Here is a 26,126-nt window from a genome sequence, read left to right on the forward strand (position 1 = left end):
ATAGCATAGTCATATCCCGACTATATATATATATATATCAATCTCAGCATCATCGTTGGCATCACCATCATAACGATCATCATCATCATCGTGAGCAATAGAACATCAGGATGGATGAGGCTGTGGAAGCAAAGGCATGAGGTTAGCAATAGAGCACTATCGCCCCTCAAGTGTGGACCTGGTACGTCTCTTGGTCATAGCTCTGCATCTAACCAAGGCCACTGTGACCCTCATCGATTGGGTTCCGACCATAAACAAGGAGGGAATGTCCCCAAGTGTGATCTGTGAGTCAATCCTCTATTTGAGATGTCAAGTCAGAGGCTCCAGGTCGCAATCATGTCAAGGTCTCGCTTCATGGGGGTCTATATGATATGGTTGAAAGAACTCCGTGATAGAGCTCTGAGAGGTATCAGTCAAGGGAGAAGTCTGCTCCTGTCTCTGTGCTCAGAGTATCCTTTCTCGGTGTCTGAGCATCTCATGAATGAAACCAGCCAAACATCGCTGGTCTGGGTAGGAGAGGAAGTGAGCCAACATCCCATAACTATCTCTGAAGAGGCAGTAGAAACGCCCTTGGATCTCATAGTAAATAGTACATTTGAAGATGAAATGCCCCTCTATCTCAACCTCCTACATGTCACACAGTGTGCATATGCACCTCTCCCTGGGTAACTGCTCTGCTCGACCGCTCTCGATACGAAGTTTGTGTGAAGAGACTCGGAACTTCCCAAGGGAGATCCTCAACGAGTGGCATGGGTGAATCTGCATGTATCTTGGTGGATCAATGAAACCCTCTACTGTGATATGTAAGAAGTGATCTCCGTAGAAGCCCAACTTCACTGGAAGATCACTCGGGCCCAACTAAGCCCGGAATGTGTGTAGCTATAGTAGATCTTCACTCCTAACTTGGTTGACCTCGAGTGATAGGAGGGGAGAGAAAGGAGCATCCATGCTATACTGGAAAGGGGGTAGTATGTCCATGTGAAGCCCTAATCTTGCAAACCATCTCTCTATGCGTGCATACCAACACCTCTGATCTCCCCATGCTGCAAGTGCCATAGAAGGGACAATGCTAGCCATGGTATCCTGCTATGCCCAAATGTGTAATCCCCATACTCCATGACTCGATACAGATATATACTGACCTAAATTATAGCATCTAGCTGGAATGGGGGTGACCCAAACTCTGCTTGAATGATCTAGCAAGGGACGGATAGCTTACCATAGATCATCCATGATAACATGAGAACCTATAGCCGCTCTACCTTGGCCCACTTTGTATCCGACAAATCTAGTCCCTAACATGGGCTGCCATACATCCCTACAGGGAGGACCAAGGAGTCAGAACGCAACCCTTTGGTTTGTGGATCCTAAAAATGAGAGCGGAAGCACTGTCTCTCAAGTCTAGCCAATGAAGCATATCCTCTACTCAAGCGCACCTGCATCGCAGGTCTCATGGTGAAGGTGGGTCCAGAAAAGATGACCCCCAGATAAGTGTATGATGAAACTACCTCAACAGGGGACCCCTCAAAAGTGAAATCCTCATTGTGTATGACGACTCAGGATGTAATGAAGATCATAACCTTGGTTTTACCCAAGTTGACCTTCAAATCATGAGACTCATAAAAGGATTATAGTGCGTCAAGGTGCCTTTGGAGCCCCTCTATTGAGGAAGACAAGAGAGCAAAGTCATCTGCATAAAGTAATATCTGAATTAGCGTGCCTACGAGAGCAACCTACCTCACCCTATGTCTGCATCACTGTCTCGAGCTCATCGATGTTGAGGCCAAACAAAGTAGGTGACAATGGGCACCCTTGTTTGACCCTGATAGTGCTCATGATCTCGTCTGTCCATCCAGATCCTATCCGGACTCTGCCTGAAACTCGCTCATAAAGTGCCATGACAGCCCAAATGATCTACTGGTTGTAACCTAGATCCTCTAGCCGTCGTAAGAGAAGGGCTCTCGGAATGGTGTCAAATGCTTTGTAGAAGTCCACAAAGCAACAGTAAACCCTCTGCTTCCATGCCCTCGCCTCACTAATGATACATCTGAGCATGAGAATGTGGTCCATGGTCCCATGATCCCACTTGAAATCAGCCTATCCCGCTGCTCTGAGTCCTTGACACTCCGCAAATCTGCTGACCTCAAAATCAAGTACTGATGCATAAATCTTGGATGACATCTCCAATCATGTGCTGAGATATCGAGCTCCACTCGTGATATGCCAAGGTGACGGTTGTGCATTTATGTCACCGACTTGTTAGCTGCAGATGCGGTTGGTACACCGTCCATGAATAATAGCTGGATGACAGCTATCTTTATGTACTCTAGTTAGTGGCTCAGTTAGTATGCCACCTAGGTTAGCTGAGTTTGGTTTGAGACCCACATATAGGGTTCACCTATTCCTTTTGTACTAAGACAGATTCTTTTGGCTTTTACAACTAAGAAGACGAAAACTGTTTTTAGCCTCCACCTTTGTGTGTATTCCCCCATTGTGTATGTGAGAAAGCTGCAAGTGACGCTCCTTACTTCTCTCCCACTCTCTTCACATGGTATCAGAGCCAGGTTCATGGTAAGGAGCTCAAGAAAGCAAACTAAGTTCACGATGTCTTGGTAAGAGGATCAGTGTTGCTTTCCTTTTTCGAGTTTGGGAGCAAATCTCTACAGGTAGCACAACCGAAAAGTGCAAGAGTGTACTATCTCATATTGGGATGCCTTTCGTGGTGTGGCGAGAGGGTAGTATATGCTACAGGCAGGGGCTAAGCCCTCGACGACATTATTTTTTTGATTCGAGGCCATTTCGGGGCCCGTTTCGATGGCGAAAGTTTTCTGCAAGCACTCAAAAAAGTGCCCTAATTTTAGCTATACAATCACTATTCCGCAAGTTAGTGAAAAGTTGCCACAGAAATTGCATCATATGCGTGTGCGCAAAGATATTGGGAGTGACAGAATCATTTTTATTGCTTGTTGATGCAAAATCGTCACTAGGAAGTGACTGTGTGGTGAAATACCACTTATGTCATATTTTTGTGGTGACAGAATATTTTTGCAGTGTTTTGTAATGGTGTCTGATGGAGGTCTGATGCTCTTTTACAGATAGTCACTAAAAAGCTTGACAAGAACAACTTCCAAGCATGGAAGTTTAGAATGACGAATTTCCTTAAGGGAAAAGGCTATTGGGAGTTCATTACTGGAGTTGAACAAGAACCAGTTATTCCTAATGTTCCCAATCAACAGGAGTTGTAGGCATTTAAAGGATGGCATGAGAGAGCCAAAAAAGATATGTACTGACTGTCTATTAGTATTTCAGATTCTATGATAATTGTGCATATTCAGGATGCAAGCACGCCGAAGGAGGCGTGGGATACTTTGACAAAAATGTATAGCACAAATACGCAAGCCAAGAAAATACAACTCAAGCAAGAGTTGCATAATGTGCAAAGAGAAAATATGAGCATCAATGACTACCACATGAAGGTGAAGAAGATTGCAAATGCACTTGCTTCTATTGGGTTGCCAGTGGAAGATGATGATTTAGTTTCTATGACCTTGAATGGTCTAGGAAAGGATTATGCACAATTTCGGACATCCATTGCCGCCCGTGAAAAATTTCTTGATTTTGAGTTGATTGCTCTTCTAATTTTTGAAGAGCAGAGAAATGGTGGTGCATCTTCTTCAGGAGAAACTTCAAAAGAAATTGTCTTCTACTCAAATGCTGGAAGAGGCAAAGGCAGAGGTAGAGCAGGCTGATCTGGAGGCCATGATAGAAATCAGAATATGCAATAAATTCAAAAAAACTAGTCCTATAGAGGAGGACATGGTAACTTTAGAGGCAGGGGACCCAAAGAGGTCGTGGTGGATGATAGAGAGGCCATAATGCAAATAGCAATGTTGAATGCTACTACTGTGGTAAAATGGGTCATATGGCTAAAGACTGCTACAAAAAGCAGAATGACATCATGAATGGAAAATTACAGCAAGGCAATTATTCATCCTTTAGTAGACAGGGTGATGACAGAAATGAGCATTTGTTTATGGTGTAGCACATGACCAATTCTATGACAAGTGCAAAAGAAAGCAATGATGTGTGGTATGTTGACTCAGGTGTCAAACCACATGACAGGTCATGTAGAATGGATGTAGGATGCAAGGAAAATGGAAAGACCAGGATTTGTGGAGACTGGTGATGATACTGCACATCCTATTGTGCAAATTGGTAAAATTCCTTTGTCTATGCAGGATGGGAAAAAGAAATACTTGTCTGATGTATTTCATGTCCCGAATATCACCAAAAACCTGGTTTCTATTGGTCAAATGGTTGAGCAAGGCTTGCAGGTTAGATTTAATCCTCATGGATGCTTTGTTAAGGATATGAAAAATAAAGGTCTCTTAATAGCAAAAGGGAAGAAGAAGGGCAGGATGTTTACATTGGATGTGGACATGCCTGAATTGAGTGTAGCTATGTTTGCACATGGGACTGGCGTAGTTGCAGATATTGATATCTAGCATAAACGCATTGGTCATGTTAATGTACACTGACTTAAATTAATGCAGGCCCAAAATATTATTGCAGGATTGCCTAAGTTCAAGGTTGCAGAAATGCATAAGGTATGTGAAGCCTGTCAATTTGGAAAACAGGCAAGGAAACCATTTCCTAGACATGTTCAAGAGAGTAAGAGGCCATTGGAATTAATCCACTCTGATGTGTGGACTACTAAAGTTGCATCTATTGGAGGCTATCATTATTTTGTTACTTTTATTGATGACTAAAGCAAAAAAGTTTGGGTGTATTTTATGAAAAAGAAAGGCGAAGTATTTGGGCATTTCAAAGCTTTTAAAGCTATGGTTGAGAAAGAAATAGGCCTGCAAATAAAATGCCTAAGGCCAAATGGAGGGGGAGAGTACCTCTCAAATGAGTTTGCAAGGTTCTTACAGGAGCATGGCATAAAGCAGCAATATTCATGCAGTCATACCCCATAGCAAAATGGACTTGCAGAAAGGAAAAACAGGCATATTGGAGAGGTATCTCGTGCCATGCTCAATGAAAAAGACCTGCTAGATTATTATTGGGCTGAAGTAGTTGCTACAGCAATCTACATAATGAACATGACTCCCACTACAGCAATACATGGCATGATGCCAGAGGAGAGATATATTGGTAGGAAACCATATATTTCTCATTTGAAAGTTTTTGGTTGCATTACCTGTGTTCATGTCCGGTTGCAAGGATGGCAACTGTAAGAGTAGTCATTGCTATGGCTACATCAAAGGGATGGTCTTTACATCAGACATGGATGTAAAGCATGCTTTCTTGCATGGTGATTTGCAAGAAGAGGTCTATATGAAGCAGCCACCAAGCTATGTTCATGCTATTTATCCTGAGTTTGTTTGCAGGTTGAAGAAAGCCTTGTATGGCTTGAAGCAAGCACCCAGAGCATGGTTTGACAAGGTAGGACAGTATCTTGTCACTATTGGCTTTCAAATTTCCAAGGTAGATTTCTCACTTTATGTGAGAAAAACAGAGAAAAGCATTATGCTGCTTGTCATTTATGTTGATGATTTGATCATCACAGGTGATAGTGATGAAGATATGCTTTATGTGAAAATGCTATTGAAGCAAAAGTTTGAGATGAAGGATTTGGGAGAGATGCATTACTTCTTGGGCATTGAGGTGATTAGATCCACAAGTGGGATATGGCTCTTGCAGAGGCAGTATGGATTGGACATGCTATCCAAATATGGGATGATAGGCTGTAAGCCTATTTCAGTTTCTTTGGAGCAGAATGTGAAGTTGAGCGTAAATACAGATGAGCTTCTGAAAGACCCTACTATGTACAGATGCATAGTAGATGTTTGATTTATATGACTGTTACCAGGCTAGATTTGAGCTATGCTGTTGGGTTGGTATTGGGTTGGTAAGTAAGTTTATGCAAGCTCCAAGAAAATCGCATTTAGATGCGGCTAGACGCGTACTGAGGTATGTGAAGTCCACATTGCAGCATGGACTATTTTATGAGACTAGGGTTCAGATACAGTTGCATGGATACACTGATGCTGATAGTATTTCTAATAGACGATCTACCAGTGGATATGTGTTCTCTTTTGGGAGTGCTGCAATCACTTGGAGCAACAAGAAATAGCCTACAGTTGTCTTGTCGAGCACAGAGGCTGAATGCAGGGGTGCAACAATGCTTGCATGTGAGGTAGCTTGGTTGCATAAGCTACTTTATGATATGCATCAGTCTATAGATGGGCCAGTTGTCATTTATTGTGACAACATGAGTAGTACACTTGGCAAATATCCCAGTCTATCATGCTAGAACAAAGCACATTGAGGTGCATTATCACTATCTACAGGAGAAGGTTCTAGTAGGTTTTATTGATCTAGTTTATGTCAGCACAGAGGATCAGGTCACTGACATATTCACGAAGGGATTGGGCACAGAGAAGCTGCACAAGTTCAGAGACCTGCTTGGTGTACAGGAATTGGGATTGAGCTCGAGGGGGAGTGTTGAGATATCGAGCTCCACTCGTGATATGCCAGGGTGACGGTTGTGCATGTATGTCACCAACTTGTTAGCTACAGATGCGGTTGGTACACCGCCCACATGAATAATAGCTGGATGACAGCTATCTTTATGTACTCTAGTTAGTGGCTCAGTTAGTATGCCACCTAGGTTAGCTAAGTTTGGTTTGAGACCCACATATAGGGTTCACCTATTCCTTTTGTACTAAGAGAGATTCTTTTGGCTTTTACAACTAAGAAGAGGAAAACTGTTTTCAGCCTCCACCTTTGTGTGTATTCCCCCATTGTGTATGTGAGAAAGCTACAAGTGAGACTTGTTACTTCTCTCCCACTCTCTTCACATCATGATGGTCCTATAGTTCTCCGAGTTCATGGGATCCCCTGAATTGTAGATGGGTGAGATAGTGTTGATGGTCTAGGTGCATGGAAACCTCAAGCAAACAGCCTCATTAAATAGCTTGGCTAATATCGAAGCTAGGAGGTTAATCCCATATGTAATGAACTCAGTGCATAGTCCCTCATGATCCTTCACTCGGCCATTATGAAGTTTCATTACGGCATCCTTTACCCCCCTAGTGAAGAGGGTGCAGGATGTGGGGTGTGGCATGTGTGATAGGTTTGAGTTTGGCTAATTTAGGATATCATAGAGCATGCACGCATAATCAGACCACACCTGAGTGTCAACCAGTGGTGGGGGGGATCGTCCTTCTAGAAATTGCTGCCAAAAGTTCTTAGAGTTGTTACTAAATAGAATGTTTAGTAGCTCCTCCTCGTTCCGACACACAAAGTCAAGTTTCTTCCTGCATACCATACAGCGGTACTCGCATAGCGTCGCTGATTTGCTTGGAAGGTTGTTTTTTGTTTCAAATGTGAGCTGACAGCGTAAAGCCTTACACTCATCATCATACCAGCTATTACAAGGTACGGTCCCAAGAGGTGGGTGGAGTGGGTGGTGTGGGGAAAGGCATGAAGAGCAGCCTTGTGTAGTGAGGAAGTGACTAGGGCAGCACGGTCTTCTAGTAAAGGTATAAAGTCAATGTATGCAAGAAGAATGTACAAACGACCAGAGTAAGTAGGTGAGTGATCGCGAAAGCATATATTATGGTAAGTGGAGCAGCAGCTCAACGAGATAGAAAGTGCTATGTAGCGGGGGGTAGAAATGCTAAAGAAAAGATAGGTATGGTCAACCCCTGGAGGGAGAGGTGCTACAATAAAGTCAGTGATGCGAGATGTGAAGACAAGGGATCCCATGATCTAGTCCACAACACTAAAGCCTCCTCCATGTGGAAAGCAAGTGAAGCCGCTTGATGCGGGCCATTTGTCAAGACCATTATAGATAATGAGATCATGCATCCTACCGAGGTCTAATAGGGCTTGCCCATAGGATGTGAGCAGTCCTCGTCTATCAGCCAAAACTCGTAGCATACTTGCCTCCTCAAGGTCAATGTCTAGCAGTTGAGGACTGGTACCTTACAAGCGCCTGTTCTCGCATTGATGAAGTCCCCAACTAGGAGGACTTCCCCATGGCTGGAGAAGTCAACAATGGACTGATAAAGAGTAGGAAATGGGGATGTCTCATCCTCCCCTCGAATATCTCTAGCAAAGCGAGAGGTCTCGGGGGGGAAGTAGCAAACTGCGATAAACAAATCCTGGCTATCCATGTGTCAGATCTGAATCCAAAGAAACATGGTTGTGGATCTCTCTACTCCACTAAGATGATCCCCACAAGTGTGGATCTGTAACGGACTGTGACTCCTCCTGATCCTCGATTTGACTCCTCCTGATCCTCGAACCCTTCTTGTATCCCTCGTCTCATCTCTATAGGTAGACTCCCATGTATACCAACTAACTGCTGGTAGTGGTGGCGCTTGCGCTCTAGACTCTGATGTGTCTCTGTGTAAAAGACTATATCATGAACTATATAGGATTTCGAGAATTTCCGTGGTTCTAACCATAAGGTAGCATTACAGTTTTAGATGGTACAAGATAGGGTCTTGGATGTCTGAGTCTCATAGCCCCCACCTCCCTATGTGGGAGGAGATGTGGGTGCGACGGGGGCTTGTAAGGATCGTCCATCTCGTACTACTGCCCACTTCTCCTCTTTGGGGGCCTAATCCCATTGTTGCAATAGGAAACGCCTCTCCTCAACCTGTAGTGGAGTGAGGTCCTCGTCCATGGAGATCACTGGCTGGTCTCGTAAGGATGACCTATGACGTAAAGCCGAAAGTGGTTCCTGGGCATCATGAAACCGGATCATAAGCGGCTGCTCTCAGTTCGGGTCCCTCCCAACCCGCCATGCTCTCTCAATCTTATGTTCAGTCACCCATAGGATAGTGGTCACAAAGACCTATGCATCTGCCATCGGGGTAGCCTCAGTGTGGGGGAATCCCATGTACTCTGATGTTGAGAGCCTTGCTGGCTCTCTAATGCTCCTCCAAGATGGTAGCCAAAACAATTACCCTTGCAGGTTCCCGTTTGGCTATGTCAACCTAACTGGACATCTCCTTGATGGCAGATTGCATGCTCGCAATTTGTGCCTCCACGACTGGGGGGGAGAGAGAGAGAGAGACAGAGAGACAGAGAGAGATGAGAGAGAGAGAGAGAGATTATATACTATATACATGTATACACACACACACACACACACACATATATATATATATACGCACACACACACATAATACACACACACACACACACACACACACACACACATATATATACACATATATATATACATATACATATATATATATATAGAGATATATATATACAGAGAGAGAGAGAGAGAGAGAGAGAGAGAGTTACAAAGTTCCGTCAAGTAAACTTCACAATAGATGCTTCAGTCTTTGTATGCTTTGAATCCATTGAATTATGATAGAATATCCAGATAGTCTTAGAAGCAAGCCTCCACCAATATGTCCAGACCAAGCCTTTCTCTTTGACACCGTTTGCTTCTAGGTCTTCTAGTATCCATGGAAACACAAGTAGTGTAGCTACGCTTTTCGTACTGAATCTCTTCGACATGCATGCAAAAGAAACGTGAAATCCTTCGATCAAACAAAGAGGCGATCAAACCTGCTCTAATACCACTAATGGCAATGAAGCTCAATTGTTTTGATTAAGATTTTGTAATTGTAGAACACAATAGACTAAAGACAATCTCGACCTCTTTATTAAAAAGACAAGCCTCAACCCTACGGGGTTTGTTAGTAGATACAAAAGATGACTCGACTCAATCTATGGACTCTTGACATGCGCTACACCGCCATGCACACGAGGTCATGTCAGAAGCCTCCAAGCCACCACATGTAGATCAACAACCATCTTTTCATGTAGTCCTAGAGCCATTTGCATGGCTCTTCACACAGGCCAGCACCACAGACAAAGAGCATACTGCCATGTAGCATCATCTTAGAAGATCACCTTCCTAATAGTCAAGTTACTCGTTACCATAACAAGGACACACATGAGTGCTATGGACATATGCTTTTCATAAGTTCAGATCTGAGTTTAAAATTATCATGGTGAGTCATGTATAAGGCATAGTTCTAGACTTTAATTTCATTTTATAATGTTTTCCAACCTTGCCTCTCTCAACCTCTCTGATAACTCCTTAGATCCCCCCAATCTCTCTCCCTCATCCTCTTCTCTAACCTCTTGTCTGGCTCCCCTCCCAAAAAAAAACTCCACTCCTGCATAATAAGATGGAGAATTGGACATGCATGTAAGACATTTAAACAAACAAGATAAACACCCGGGGGGGTCACTATGTACAAACCCCATATAGCGTGTGAGATCAAGGGGTATTAATAATACCCCCTAACTATGAATGCTTACAACCTATATACACCCCATTCTGTAAATCCATAAAAATATAAAACCCCTTTTGTTGATTGCACGCGCTAGCTTACATATTTCATAGTGCCCCCCCCGCGGGGCAAACATTTAGTTGAACATAACCATAACAAGGACACACATGAGCTCTATGGACTCCATAAGTTTAGGTTTGAGTTCAAATACAATGGTGAGTCATGTATCATGCATAGTTTCAGACTTTGGATTCTTTTTATGATGTTTTCCAACCTCACCTCTCTCAACCTCTCAGATAACTCCCTCTCTTGGCCTCAAATCCCCGCCCTCCTTCTCTATTCTCTCTTCTCGCTCCTCCCTCATCCTCTTCTCTAACCTCCTGTTAGGCTCACCTCCTCTTGGCCTAGGTAGTAAAATAGTGGTAAAAATTCCAATTAATTAAAACATGAATTGGATAATAATGTCGAAAGCCCATTAATTGAAACATGATTAAGTACATACAAATGTCAAAAGCCCATCTTTTTAAATTGGAGATTGACCGTCTATACTTCTCCTTTATTGTCCCATAACCAAGATTGAGTGAGCCAAGCCAGAGGATGCCTAGGGTTGAAATTTTATTTAGACATTTTATCACGTTGAGAATCCAGATCTAGAGGAGCTCCAACCCGTCATAGACGGGTCAGGCTACTCGTTATTGTTGTGTAATTTGTTGACCCACATTGTGGAGAACATACAACGTCACCAAGTTTGAGCGAGCTCTTCTCATTGCGTACGGGATGGAACAGTTTCCAATACTAAATTCATATATACTATTAGTTAGTTTTACGAGGGAAAATGATACAATCGAATTGGACCAGATGCAGTTGTCGTCTGGCGTAAAGAATGGTTCCCTGGTGCCAGCTTGGTTGCATTCATGGCCGTATCTTCAGAAGGCCTTTTAATGCCAGCTACCAAGGTAAATTTGTGTCCCGGGTCCCCGAACGCAGTTCTTATTCCATGACCAAATCGGAATAAAATGTGCAGGAACTAATAATCACGCAGTAGCTGCCTTCACATCTGCAGCCACTGTTCTCCATCAACGAAACTGTTTGCCAAGAAGGGTTGGGCTTCCATATCTGAGAGCTCGTGAGACCACGATACTCTGCCTGTCTCGTTAGCTCCAGGTCCATAGCACTTGTATTGCCCAAAGTAAACGGTACTGCAACCACGTTAAAGCTAAGCATCATCAGCGACAGGGCTATCTACAACGACAGTGTGTCTTTATGTATTCATTGCAAACCACGGTTTGTAAACGATGAGCACACATTCAGCATAGAAAGACAAAGGATCATTCGAAAACTGCTCATCAGGGAGGTTTCTCATGAAATGACTGACCAAGAGATGCCATGGAGACTTTTGACACTCACTTGTCTTTGCTGGTGTCGTGATCCCAGTCGTCCCAGCCTCTAGGATCCAGGATTCCCTCCAGATAAGAATACGCGAACACTATGAGCGAATATGGACCCATTGCACGCCCAAGATAGATTGGACCGCTTCCTGTGACGCTACAGTTCACGAACGAGAACCCAGTAGCTTCTACGGTGCTCTGCCTATCCTGAGCGGCAACTGAACCGTAACCCTGGGCAATCGAATTCAATTGACAATTCTGCAGAGTACGCGTTTCCAAACATGCCAGATAAATATTAATTCTAGATCTCTTGTTCCTTCCGCTTCAGCAAAGGAGAAATTCTTCATTGAATCTGGTACAAGCCGCTTTCGTCTTAACTGAAATCTTGTGAGGACATGTTAAAACACGATCCAGTTGCTCACCTTGTACAAAGAACGCCCATCTCCGAAGACGAAATCTATGGATCCTTCAACATAGCAGTTCTCGAAGTAGTGCCTGCCTTCGTCGTCGCACAAAGTGTCCTGCGCACCGAGAAAACTACAGCTGTAAAAGGCAGCCTTGTCGCCAGAAATTCTGAGCGCTGGAGCTTGATCCCCATCAACACCAGGTGGAGGTGGAGCTTGTGTGTTCTGAAAACGCCAAGAGACCGAGTAAAACGCAGGCTGATTTGTTTTACGCAGCAGTAAGCCAAAATCTAGGCATTTGGGAAGACGAATGTCATGAGAATGTGATCACCTTGAAGGTGATATCTTTGGCAACGAAGTTGGATGCAAAGATTGCGACAGTGGCAGCGTTGTAAGCAGTAAGGGGCATCCCATCAGTTCCTATGTCCGAAGCTTTGAGGCCATACTGAATAGTGGTGACACCCATGCCTGCTCCTACAAGAGTCAGGTAGGATAGGGAGGCCGGGATAACCACCCTTTCACTGCATACATTCAAAAAGGGTAGTCTCTTAAGAAAATCTACAAACTGTTACATACATTTTAAAATTTGTTCTCGCTTTGAACAAAATCTGTACATATGAAGAGAACACAAAAGACTCCTTCAGTTTAGAAAGCCTTAGACTTTATCCTTTGTTGATGGGCACAAGTTTAGAGCTTAGATAAAAATCCGCATTATGAGGTGTTCACCAAGCTTTGTTCCGCATTATGAGGATTAGAGCAGTTGAGGCTGTGGGAGTGCCTTTTATAACCATTGAAAGAGCAAGCATCTTATATACTTTTATAACATCTAGAATATATCCGATCTTACCGATTAAAAACCGTTTATAAACAAAACCAAAGAACAAAGGAAAGAAGGGAGTTTGCAAGTGCGTAAATGACAAAACTTAAAAAACAAGAAGCAAGCTAGGGCGCTTATGTTCTCACCAGTACCTAAGCATAAGCTTCCATCTGATTTGAATTCTGAAAGATTTTAAAATAATTTGAAAAAGCAAATATGTAAGATAAAACAAGGGTGCACAAGTGCACTTGGACACGATTTCCCAGTGTAACGCTTTTGGAAGTAAAAGGGGAAAAAAATGATTGCAATTTTTATAGTAATTTTTGTAGGATGATGTCCATCAATGGAAATTTGAAAAACACAACATAATTTTTTTTAAAATTACATGTGAAAATTCACAAAAAGTTTCAATTGTCCATTATTACCATCTAACATTCAATTGTCCATTATAGCAATACCTCTACCATCATTCAATTGTCCATTCTAGCAATACCATCTAACACTCAATTGTCCATTATAGCAAATACCTCTACCATCTACGAAGGAGTGCTAATTAAGATTTGTGGCGTTAAACTAAGGTACCAAATGAGAACGCAAAGCGGTTGATCTGTTGAGAAGGAAACGTGGGGGCAAGCATGATTATCAACATTCTTGAGCCTCAAATTCGAGGGAACAAGAGAAAATTAAATTGTCTCTTCATTTGTAATTGAGATGCTGCTCTCAATCAAGATTTTGCTGCAAACAGTCTTCAAGATTGGTTAACCGTGCATGGGCTAACTCGCGACAATGGTACCCCGATTTCTCAGCCTGCAGCCTACAAACCTCGAGCGTGGGAATGCAAAAATACGTAAACAGGGTGGTTTGATCTGCTGCAGCACTACAAAGCGACCGCTTGGTTCCACACTATTTTACTCGCAGATGAACAAGACTCAATTGCTCTACGATAACGGAACTGTCATTTTGCGTCTTAACATGTTGTTTACTCACCACTTCGACGATCCATGTCCGCTCCCTATCCAGCTCTGAGTACTCTTCGGAGACCCGTCATTAAACTTCACTAGTCGTAAACAGAATTCCCGCAGCTTATGAAAGCTGTAATTCCAGGGGAGGCTCTCTCTCTCTCTCTCTCTCTCTCACGATCTCTCACAAAGCATAAACTTCAGATCTAACTTTCGCAACGATCGGTCCACCGTGAATCCTTATTCGGAGGCAAGGAAGCAGCCATCACCACACCAATCTTTACGCTCTTACGCGAAAACATCCTCGCAAAGTCATATTCTGACGTAAAATAGACATCGATACAAAATGCCTTACTTGTAGGTTCCTCCGTTTATCTGAATCGTGGCTGGCCCTTGTTGGATTGAATCCACAGCCGCTTGAACAGTAGTAAACTGTCCTTGTCCTGTGCTGTCCACGACCACCACCGTCTGAGATTGCTGCTGCAAGGTTCTTCCCCAGCCTCCGCCTGAACCCGTACATGGAAATGCAAGAAACAGGAATAAAAGCACTATACGGCGGTAATCCATTGAAAACAGGAATATTTCCGTCGCGCTTGGGCGAAATGTTTAGGCTTGCGTAGCAATCCTTCGAAGCAAGGGATCCTGGACACGGGCGGACGTGATACTCTAGCAGCTAGCGCAGGTGTAGGTGGGCAAAATGCAATACTAGAGGCGTGAGATCCTCTTTTCTACGAGTCTACGATTCTGCAATGTGCAGACCTCATCCAAATTTGATGGGCAGACTAGGAAAAGTTGGTGAGAGGATATCTGTGAAGTCCACAAGCCAGATTTAATGCATTGGTGGTACATTTGAAAAGATTGAACATTTCTGATGAGGAAATCAGTCGTAGCATGTCGGTAGAGTGAAATCTCCCAGGACTCAGAAACAGAGTTGATAATCTGACACGTCGCTCAGAAGGATTGACTTCAGCTGAGCAGAACCCGAGACTGGAGTCACGAAGGAGGTTGTTGGTCGGTTGGCTGGCCGTGGAGGATGATGATTCGCACGGGATCGTAGCATTGGCCGTGGCTCACGACTCATCTGGAGTCGTGAAGGACATTAGTTGAATCCAATAACCATTTTGTCGTGGTAGCTTGTAGCCATTATATCCAGACACGGCTTTGGGTGGCAACAACCAAGAGGGCAAGCCAGGATCTGTCAGTGGGCCCTTAGAAGCTCGAGGTGAATGAAGAAGGCTAGCCGGTAGTGGATCGTCCCGAGCTGTGTCAAACTTCCGGCGAAAGCGGAATTTACTACAAGGAACGTTTGCGTTACTATCACGATTGCTCCAAGCAGCTGAATACGCAGCAAGAATTGGAAATGCGGAGCTCTGATTGCGTAGACGGTACAAGATCACTCAAGATGACTCTTTCATCTGGCCGTTCGATTTCGAGTAAAGCAAGAACACGTTACAGTGTACACAATATTGCAGGGAGAAAGCCGCGAACATGCAGCCAAATCTGTGAATCATTGAGTGTAGAAATTATAGTCCGTGAAAGGAGGACTAGGTCGTGGAAAGAATGAGTAGCCTTCCTATCAAGTTGAGATTCTTGAGAAGAGCAAAAGGTGTGCTGCATATAATCCGTATTGCAAATCGACATCGGAGGCGAAGTTCGAAATTCGAATGTGATGTGCAAAAGTTCAAAGTTGTTCAGCAACCGATTAGCGATTAAGAGAGTATCATGGCATAGATTTTCACTGTGGCACAGCACGAGGTGATGATACGGAATATATCATGTGTATGGTTGCACGATATGCGCATCCATTCAAACCAAATAGTAGTACTAGTGGTCTGTCTAGTTATGTCCAACTATTTGATTGTATCCCTGAACCGTTTCCACACAATTGTATCCCGCATGCTTCTTGTCATCTTCCACTCACTTTATCCAAAAAAGACAAAATGCAAATTAAAAAACAACTTTATTTCATACTTTTATAGGTAGAAAGAGGTCTTGGCATACCCCACAACCAAGAGAGCCCACCTAATATTTTAATCAACTCACTAGCCCACTTGCTTTCTCAATCAACAACCCATGAGAGAAGAAAGAAAGTTTATTAAAAGTCCTTGAAAGTCCAAAGGATTTATGAGATAAAAAAACTCCTCTATAATGAGCTTAAAGAGTAGAGTAATCGGGCATCATTACCCACAATGAGTACAAAATAATCATATCATAGGAAGAGCAACATTCATCATAGGGGGTGCGACCATCCACTTTGCATGACACTTGCCTCTTCTGACATCAAATTACACTCTTTCTTCCAATGAACCTCAAGTCCTCTTATTACTTCTAACTATCTTTATCTCCTATCATATATGCTTCACACGTTTTTAGAGACCTTTTTAAATATGTGGATTGAATCCAAAAAATAGATTACATTTAAATGTTTCCAATAATAAAGGGTGTAGAAAATAGGAAGCCTTTATGAGGTCTTTCCATGCCATGTGGATGTGTAGGTGATTTAGGGTCCATCCTTTCCACCAACCAATCCCTTGCCTTCATCATTGAAGGTTCGATTTGTCATATCAAACTCACGAAATGAAGGATGGATGTGGTAGAGATGATCCTTAGAAAGGTATTTTTGATGGTTTTACTCCATTTTATTAAGAAGTGTAGCTGCCTTGGTCACTCTCCAAAGGTTAGGGGGTAACCCATCATATGTAAATATAGCACAAGGATTCAGTGGAAGTATTTTTTATTAGGAAAAATTAAAAAAAAGATAATGTTTACAAAAGGGGTTGTTTAATGGGGGTTTGAAAATTTTTGTAAGGGTGTATAAAAAGGAGTTTTTAATAAATTTCTGAACCTTGAGAGCACATGATAATAGGATTTTCAAAAACTGAACCCCTTGAGTTCTAAACTATCTCCACAAAATAGGCAAGCATAAGATAATGATATAACCCAAGATAGTCATGCATGGTCCATAATAAATCCCCCTAACATTAGGTCTCTTTTGCCATTAGGTTGTGAGATATCATACACTTGAGTGTTATATGATAAGGGCAAACTCTCAAGGAGTTTACTAAGCAATATGTAAGATAGCATGTGAGTGTTAATAGAAGGGGTTTTATTCTCTTGTGCAGTTATAAAAAATCTATATACAAAAGCGATATTTTAAATCCCTTTTGTCGAACACAGGTGATGCAGGGGAGTTTTACATAGTGAACGCCCTAGGCACAAAGCCATGCAACAATGGTGCAAGACACATATTCATTTCCTTCACCTTGTGCTTGCTTAGAATTGTTAGGACTAGCATGAGATGCCCCTTGTTTATAATAAGCCATGGAGGGGGGCCTTGGCACTCTGCGAGTTTTTTACCCTACAAAAAATATAGCTAGTGGCTAGCCATCTATTTAAATAACCTATTTAAATCCAGTGAACCCTACATTTTAAATAACCAGTCTCCCCAACCTCTGCCCCCCCTTCCCCCCCCCCCCCCCACCCCCTCCTCACCCCCTCCCCCTTCAGCTCAGGAAGTAGTAGGATTTCATAATTCATTGTTGTGACAAGTCACAAGTTATATCATGTTGTCAATAAACACCATGCACATTGCTTCATTAACGATTTGGACCCCATGTGGTGGTACCCATGTTATGATTTATGTTAAGTCCTAAAACCCCTATGTATACAAATTACATATGCTTGTTGCAAGTCATAAAATTCCCTTTGTCAAAACTCTAGGCAAAGTCAACACATATGCATTGCGGAGTTTCCCTTATAGTCAAATTGAAAATACTGCCAAAAGGAGTTATTGCATAGCCTTCAATCTGAAAGACAACCTTCCTATTTTGATTAATGACTCACTCCTGCACAATCTTCCTTTTCTAGTTAGTCATTTGCTCAATGCATATTACCTTATTACCATTAGGAATGAGCCAAATCACCCAAAATATTTGTGAATCTTATTTTCCACCACATACTGAACCAATTGGACATGATTATTTCATGCCACTGTAGATCTCCAAGGATGCACAATGTTTGATTATGTGTCCTTTCAACATTTGCATACTCAAGGGTCAATGCACGATCGGGTGTAGCCAATCACAAAACTATTTTAGGAGTAGTTTTGGGGCCACAACGCGACTCACTGGTGGATAAAATTTGAATTTCGAGTGAGCTCGCGCTCTCATCTAAAATTTTCTCGGTGTAATGATCGCCTTAATGGCATAATAATGAGACACAATCTATCAAAACTTGTTGTTTTGGACACCGTGGAGCTCGACACATGTCACTACACCAATGTTTTAAAAAGTATGATTTAGAAAGCTAAATACATACTTTTCGATTGAAAAATGCATCCTAATGCCCTAAAACCAAAAAAGCACAATAAACATCCTAAGGGGAACCATCGGGGTCATTTTCTCAAGTTTTGGGGTTGTAATTTGGAACCCTACTTTCTCTAAAACATCAATGTTGGCCAGGATATGCATCCAGTTCTGAGAGAATACTGTCTCGGGAAGAGATGCATACCAAAATTCATCAGACTCTTTTTCATCCTCTTCCCCCTCACAGGGTTGGAACAGCTTCAGGGATGCTGTCTGGATGGTTGGCTCACCTGATTCAAAAGGTTGGTGGCCAGGCTCATCTATATTTACACCCTTGGTGAGTGGAGTTGCCTCCTTGGCTTCACCCGCACTAATGGTTGTACTAGCATGGGACACATTAAATGAATCCACCTGTATCTTTTCCACTTGGGACTTTTCTTTCATGTTGTCATCTAAGCACACAGCAATCTTGCTGCACAACTCCAATAACATGGGATTCATTGTAAAAGAATGGTCTTGAAGCTTTGAATCCTATAGTCCAATGAGGAAGTGTGTTAGTAACCACTAATTGCTCATCCTACTTTCCCTCAAAGAAATGCACATGCAACCCTATAGGGCTCACCGATGCAGTAGGAATTGGAATTTTTTGTATGCTTCTTGGTGAAGATTTGTAGAAGGGCCTTGTAGCTCCTCAAGCACTCTAGTTTATCATGCAAATAGGTTGACCATGTCATGGTCAGACTAACTGAACTTTCCTATAATGTTGGAGAGTGATTCCCTAAGCCACAGGCTATGGCTGATAGTGTGGGGGAATGGGGTCTAATTGATAGAAGCCATAGAGGTGCTGGGATCTAGGTTTTCATCCATTTGTATGTTGAAACTCATTGAGTCCTCGAAGTCGAAGATGTCGGCTTGTGATGGACCGTGCAAAGAGTATGACCTGAGAGCTAAGTTCTTGGATAGGGTAGATTCTAAAGGAGTTACTTTTCCCTCAGGAATAAGAAAATCACGTTATTCATCTGGCTTACTATTCATGGAGGGATTGCAATGAACCTTTGGAGGTCCAGGTTCGGGGCTGACCCTACATGTCCTTGATGCCACTGATCAGTAGTTGAGTCAGTGTAGCACTGCCTTTGGGACTGCACTCAGGCAAGGACGATTTGGAAGGGTGTGTTGCTAGGATACTTTGCATTTTTCATAGAGCACCCTTCTTCATGACCTAGGGATCAGTTGCTTGGTTGTCACTCACTAGGCCACAGGATTTCTTCAAGGGACATGACATGGACACAACTTTTTTTGTTTGACGACACCTTGTGGAGTCATGCTCCCTTCGGGATGTTCCGTTTACTCCATTCAGATCTCCCCACACTTCTATAGACACATCTTGGGAAATTTTGGCTAGTATTACAACATGGCATATTTGGAGAGCCAGATGTACAGAGGCTTTGGAGGACTCCTAGTTTCACCCTTCTCAGACTATGGCCAGTATCTAGGCAGATATCTAGGCAGATACTATATATACACACTTTGATGGCCATTTGGGCGAGCATACATGGAACCTCTAGGACTGCTACTACTAGGAGGGTTGCTTTTCTTAGAGTCTGGAAGGATTGTCCTTTCTTCTCTGACTCTCCTTCAGGGATGAGGTGGCATTTTTAGCTGCCACTTGGGATTTTTGTTTGCTCATTCTGAGCTGTTTTTTCTCATGTTTGACATGATGTACTCCTGCACTTGAGCTTGCTCTATAGTTTTTATTCATACCTAATGAAGTACTTTTCTTGAAAAAAAAAAGGAGTTACTTGATTATATATAATACTATTGAGAGAGCTATCCTCCAGATCTAGTTTTAGCTCCTATGATTCTCGCAGACCTTAGTTGCATGTAGGTCAATTAAGGTGAGTGGATCCTTAGTTGGCCACCTTTGTTCTAGTTAAGAAATCCCTATTCCACCAATCAACTGGCTAATCCAACATGCACTGGGTTATTAGCCTCACATGCATTGGGTTATTAACATGGCATGCACTGGGTTATTAGCATGGTGTGTACTATGCTACAATGCAGCATATGTTGCATTAATGTTAATAAAATAGGTTTCTGTTTTTGGCAATTTGGGGGGACTTCGTTGAGGTTTTCAATGACCCTAGCCTATTCTTGGGAATGTTCTAGATACCTAGATCACTTGGTGAGATCTATTTTGATGGTCCCCTTAGAGTTTTACTTGTGTTTATTTTATGCACACCCCCAACCCTAGGTTAAATTTTTGGAGGGTCCATTCATTGTTTCTAGGTGGTTGGTGGAGGTCCAAAGCATACAAGGTCACTTAATGACTAGACTTGTATCACAAAGCCCAGTTAACCATTGACCGGCTAACCCAACATGCACTACTCATCATGCACTGGGTTATTAGTACAATGTCTTCACTGGCTTACCAACCTAGCATGTGCTCGGTTAGGGTTGACTCCTATTTTGGCCAACTGACAATTTTTATTTTGTCAAGTGTCTAAATGTTGATAAATATTAGATGATGTTAGATGATGTTAGGGTTTGAGTCTGGTAATACAACATTATCAATGCTAATGCAACATGGTCAACAATTAATGCAGTGGATTTTAACTTGTAATTCACTGCATTAATAATGCAGCAAGCATTGTGTTAAGGTTAAGGCAGCGTGTCTCTCCCAAACTACTTGGCCTAGGGAATTTTGAGAGATTTCTATTGAGGATGGTGTAAATTGCACCATGCCTCTAGGGCATTACAGGCACAAAACCCAAACCCTAACCCTAACCCTAAGGGGTTCACATGTATATCTTCATGTTAATATTTAATACAACTTAGTGTACAAGTAGCTATATCATGTGCACTCCTCTCTCACTACCTCTATCAATTCTCCTATCATGGTATTAGAGCATCACGTGCTCCCACTGCGTTCATGAGTGTTAAGCCCTCCATTTGTGAGGCATCTGCCATTGAGAGAGTTTTCCATTAGAGAAAGTGAAAGCCCTTGCTTCATCAAGGTGTAAGCCCTTGTTCCATCAAGGTGTAATCCCCCTGTTAAGGTTTAATCCCTCCATCTGAGGCATCTTCAGCTCTCATCATAGAGCTCTTCCCCACCTTTATTTTGCTTCAGAAAGTTCCTAGATCTGATTTTTGGAGCTCAAGTTATGGTGTTGGGAAGGCTAGTGGGTTTCTTTGAGTGATTTGTGGTTCTTTGGTTCTTGTTAGCACTAGATCTATCCTTGCTATTTGAAGGGCTGTATATTCAGGCTTCCAAGCCTTAGATTTCAGCTCTGAGCTTCTAGCCCCTTGGTGCTTTTCCTCTCCATAACAACCTCCATCCAAGCTCCAGGAAAATTCTATCACAAGCTCTAAACAAGGGCTTTGACTAAAGATTCAACCTCTACCTAAACTCTAGCTTCATCTACATACGACTTTGCGGCATGCTCCTCAACTCCAACCGCCTTCTTCTTAGCTACCAAGGACACGGCCTCCATGTCTAGAGCTGCAATCTCTACACAGCTGCCTCTAACACATCCCTCCTCAAGCGTATCAACCTTCAACCGTGCCACTCAACACATAGCGAGCGGGCTTCTACATCCGAGACTATAGCTAAGGCCAACCGTGAAGAGCTCAACTCCAATAGCCAGCAAACGACCAGGCCAACGACTGTTCAGCAAACGGCTCCAATGCCAGCCCACGCTCACCGACCGTCTTCGTCAACCCAAAACACAGTAGAGGCGTGCATGCAAATCTCCACACGAGCTCTTCAATGTGCCACATCGGCACTAGGTGCCATGTCACCATCATCTTCCACCTCAGTAGCATTACATGACACACCCTCTAGCCAGGCACACTTGCTACCACATAGGCACACAGCATGTGACATATAGTGCCATGTCATCAGTGCTTCCTACAAATAGTGTCACACTGGCACAGTATTGGAACAACATGTGAACACCACTGCCACATCACCCTCCATGCAACATCATTTTTTACCACCCCTCTTGGGATCAAAGTTTGGCCATCTTTCCGGAAGCCATAATGTTTGATCCAGGTGGAATTTGGAGGTGATGCAAAAAGAAAAAATGATCGCTAGATCATTCTCTACACGCTGAGCACCTCAGATCTACTATCAGACATTTCCACAAGTCATAATAATTGAATAATCATCTTCAAAACCACCTCCTAATCCATTGCACTGCATATATCACATAAAATGAACGAACTAGAACTCATTTTGCTGCATTTGATGTTGTGATGTGTAGTTTAGCTATAGACTAGGATAGCCATAGAGGAGATCCAACTCCACCAAGACTAGTAAGCCTTTGCCACATTATCCGATTAGTTCCCATTGGCATTATTCACATCATGCAGTTGATGATACACCAGTCATGACTTCGGATGATATCTGTGAGTCAAAAAAGAACCTTCTTCGACCATTCATTGCCATAGGGCATGTAACGGTTTATGACACTGACTTGAGCCTAATTGGCCTTGAGAGATCAAATGTAGATGCTTTGGATGTTCACATGAATCAGCCCACACTTGTTCATAATGCACATTCCTAGGTAAGCCCTCAACACAAGGCACATTTAATGGTAAGCCCTTAGGATGAGGCACATTTGATAGTAAGCCCTCAACACGAGGCAGTTCCATCTACATCAGCACAAACTGATTCTTAAGATGCACAATCATCATATTCATGCATAGGTCTGACTCCATCTACTGCCATCCCTAATGATACAAATATACCATAATGGTTCATTTATGATCATGAAACTCTTCAGCAGTTAAGTCCTGAGTATGAGGAGCTTGCTTCTCCAGCTACATGCAAAGATTTGTGCCACAATGCATTCAGCTCTTCGGGTGATTCCATTCCAACATCCATCATTGATGCTTTCACCTCTAACAGAGAGCTTACCTTGGACACAATTTCGATTAGCGGTTCAGATGAGTAGCTCAGTCTTCAGGACATTCTAGCATTGGCTCAATCATGCCGCATTGCACCACCCTTGGATCCAATGATCACCACCTCTTTTGATCAATAGATCATTCCTCAGCACAAGGACACCTATGCATCAGTGTGGTCCTATCCCAGTGTAGTGGATATCATCATGTTCAGCCATAGTGCAACCAAGGGTGACTCAGTGTTTCAGCATGAACTTATGGCTTTCGTATACAATCCATACTTGATGCAGATTAGTGGTTGGATCTAGGACTTTAGATCAGACCTACATCAACATTTGTCGACAGTACATATGCCTCAGGGACATCTTATGCATTATCAATTGTATTTCACCTACTCCTAGGCCTTTATACTGTCAACTCCTTCTCAATGAACCTATGATAGATGCTACATCCAATGCCGATGGATGTTTAGATGTGCACACTTTAGACGACCTTTAGCTCATGATAGTTGAGCATACAAGTTTTATAGGTTGCCATACCTTATCAGTTTTACAGGCCTCTTCATAAGCAAATCATCGTACCATACCTGCACATTTGGCCCCAAACTTTTAGTGCCTCGATCACTCTATCCATTTCGACTATGCAGTCTTCTATGATCTCGCATCATCCGATAGAGACTACACTATTGTAGCATACATTCGACATTGCTATTAGTTATTTTGGGTTGTTGACACTCTCATATGTCACAACCTACTAGATTATTTCTCCATTGCTACATCAACTAGCCTCACATCCAAATGCCTCTTCTTCAGATCATCTGCATAGTCCATGATGACACATGACATGTTCAACACACAGCCATACAAGTAGTCATGTCTTAATCGACCAGTCTTTGATCCAGGTGGACTTTACTTTTTGCACATTTTGTTTCTCTTCCTTTCGACCTATCTTTTGGGTTTTATTCCCAAAGGTGAAGGATGACCCACAACTTAAGAGGGGGAAATGCACATTATGTACAAGATTGTCACTTGTACTCATTGCACATGCTTCCACTACATAGTCACTGTGCTCACATACACACACACTACTTTGATTTCTTTTCAGTTTTGGATGCTATCATACGCGCCAGACGAAATCCACAAAAAGGTCTTGTACATGCACCCTCTACTTACTCAGTGCAATTTAAGAGGGGGTGTTGAGGATGTTGTAAATTACACCATACCTCTAGGGCATTAGGGGAAAACCCTAACCCTAAGGGGTTCACATGTATATCTTCATGTTCATGTTCATGTTCAATACAACTTAGTGTACAAGTAGCTATATCATGTGCACTCGTATCTCTCTCTCTCTCTCTCTCTCTCTCTCTCTCTCTCTCTCTCTCCCTATCTCACTTTTGCTATCAATTTATGAGTTTCTTGAGCTTATGTGTGTTAAGGATATTGGTGTAAATTGCACCATACCTTAAGGGCATTAGGGAAAAACCCTAACCCTAACCCTAACCCAAAGGGGTTCTCATGTATATACTCATGATTATCGATGGACCCTGAAGGTATATCGGTTGGACCTTGATAAGGTGGCATAATAATGTAGGCAGGAGCACCAGCTAACCCAAAAGAATGCCTTTGGTTCTTGGGACAGATATGATGGCATGGTCACCACACAAATAATTCTTGGCTCACATGGCCATACCCCTGAATGGTTTGATGCATGTGGAGCCTAGAACTTTTGTATGATCCGCAGAATGGAGGTAGCATGTGAGAGGGCATATCGGCAATTGAAGGTGGAACTTTCATAGGCACATATCTTGATTCCTTTGGATTGGGAGAAGACTTTCCAGGTTTTTGTGGACACCTCAGATCGAGCAATTGGAAATGTACTAATGCAACAAGATGAGGCAGGTTGGTTTGGCCACTCTACTATGCAAGTCACAGACTATCACTCACTGAGCGAAATTACTTAGTGACAGAACATGAGAGGAACATGAAGGCTTGGGGATGGTTTCTCTGTGAAGAAGTTATGGCACTTTCTATTGGGGTGCTGCTTTGTATTGCATGTTGACCATTCAACATTGCTGTACTTGGTCAAAGCAATAGAACTTGACAGGCCGCTGACTGGCATGATGGATGCTACTACAGGAGTATGATTTTGAGGTGGTATAGTAACTAGGATTCCAGCATGTAGTGGAGGCAGATTACTTGCCTTGCCTTATAATAGGGGAATTCATAATTGGCAATGAAGATGAGTTGCCAGACATGGACCCTAATGCAGTCATGGTAGCTATTACAGAGCCATATCAGGGTCTGGTAACCCGAGGTATTTCATGGTCATGGTATGATGAGATGATGCACTTCATGATGTTTGGACAGATTCCAGATTATCTCAATAGGGATCAATGGAAGTGGTCAGCACTTAGAAGTCATGAATTCGAAGTGGTGGTCAGTCAGCTCTAGTACAGACATTTGACAAGCATTCTGCTCTGGTGTGTGCTCCCACACAGGTAGGAAGAAATGCTCATGGAAACACATTTTGGAGTGGAAGGTGGCTAGGGCCAAGGATACGAGGAGATTATCGACTAAGCAACCATGGCGACATGCATCTCAGGGAAGGCTACAGATGGGTATTGGAGTCTCTCTTCCTTCAAGCCAAGGCATATACAATTTCAATTCGTACCCATTGGATATTGTTGTTGGCAGAGACACAACTAATAGCATGGGCTGTGGTTTTCAAGGAGCAGTAACAATAGAGGTAGTAAGGGTGACGGCAAGAGTAGTGTTAAGGGGCAAAGCAATTACGATGAAGTTGGGCCAGAAGTTGGCCAAGTGCTTGACCTTCTCTTCTCGATCATTGGAGAAACTAAAGTCCCCTTGTACCTTAGTGATATCATCAAGGCACTAGTGCCGGATGGCCCAAGAATCTTTTGCACTGAGCAACAAAAGAAGAGGAAGTGCCATCAGGAGGGTGTTAGTTCATCGCAAGATTGCACGCATGTGATGCCAATCTCAGTATCTCTAG

General features: G+C 42.8%; 1 protein-coding gene across 1 annotated transcript; it reads right to left on the reverse strand.

The window, feature by feature from the left end:
• Window positions 1-11,388: 11,388 nt before the first annotated feature.
• LOC147893137 (putative pectinesterase 68) lies at window positions 11,389-14,472 on the reverse strand. The gene is made up of 5 exons (XM_087386853.1): window positions 14,261-14,472; window positions 12,461-12,650; window positions 12,148-12,354; window positions 11,745-11,983; window positions 11,389-11,536 (listed from the first exon to the last, which is right to left on the reverse strand). Exons 1-5 carry the CDS (start codon window positions 14,470-14,472, stop codon window positions 11,389-11,391), a joined length of 996 nt encoding a protein of 331 aa, XP_087242979.1.
• Between the last annotated feature and the right edge of the window lie 11,654 nt (window positions 14,473-26,126).

Source organism: Dipteris shenzhenensis, chromosome 16, assembly GCF_047967505.1.
Source record: "Dipteris shenzhenensis isolate YYH24624 ecotype China chromosome 16, Dip_SZ_1.0, whole genome shotgun sequence".
NCBI classification, from domain to species: domain Eukaryota; kingdom Viridiplantae; phylum Streptophyta; class Polypodiopsida; order Gleicheniales; family Dipteridaceae; genus Dipteris; species Dipteris shenzhenensis.

Bases quoted from the DNA above. Each gene is read 5' to 3' on its own strand.
- LOC147893137 (XM_087386853.1), bottom strand. From the start codon at position 14,472: ATGGATTACCGCCGTATAGTGCTTTTATTCCTGTTTCTTGCATTTCCA. The intron at 12,355-12,460 runs GTGATCACATTC...TGGCGTTTTCAG, and splicing joins CCAAAGATATCACCTTCAAG to AACACACAAGCTCCACCTCC. The intron at 11,537-11,744 runs GTGAGTGTCAAA...ACGTGGTTGCAG, and splicing joins CACGACACCAGCAAAGACAA to TACCGTTTACTTTGGGCAAT.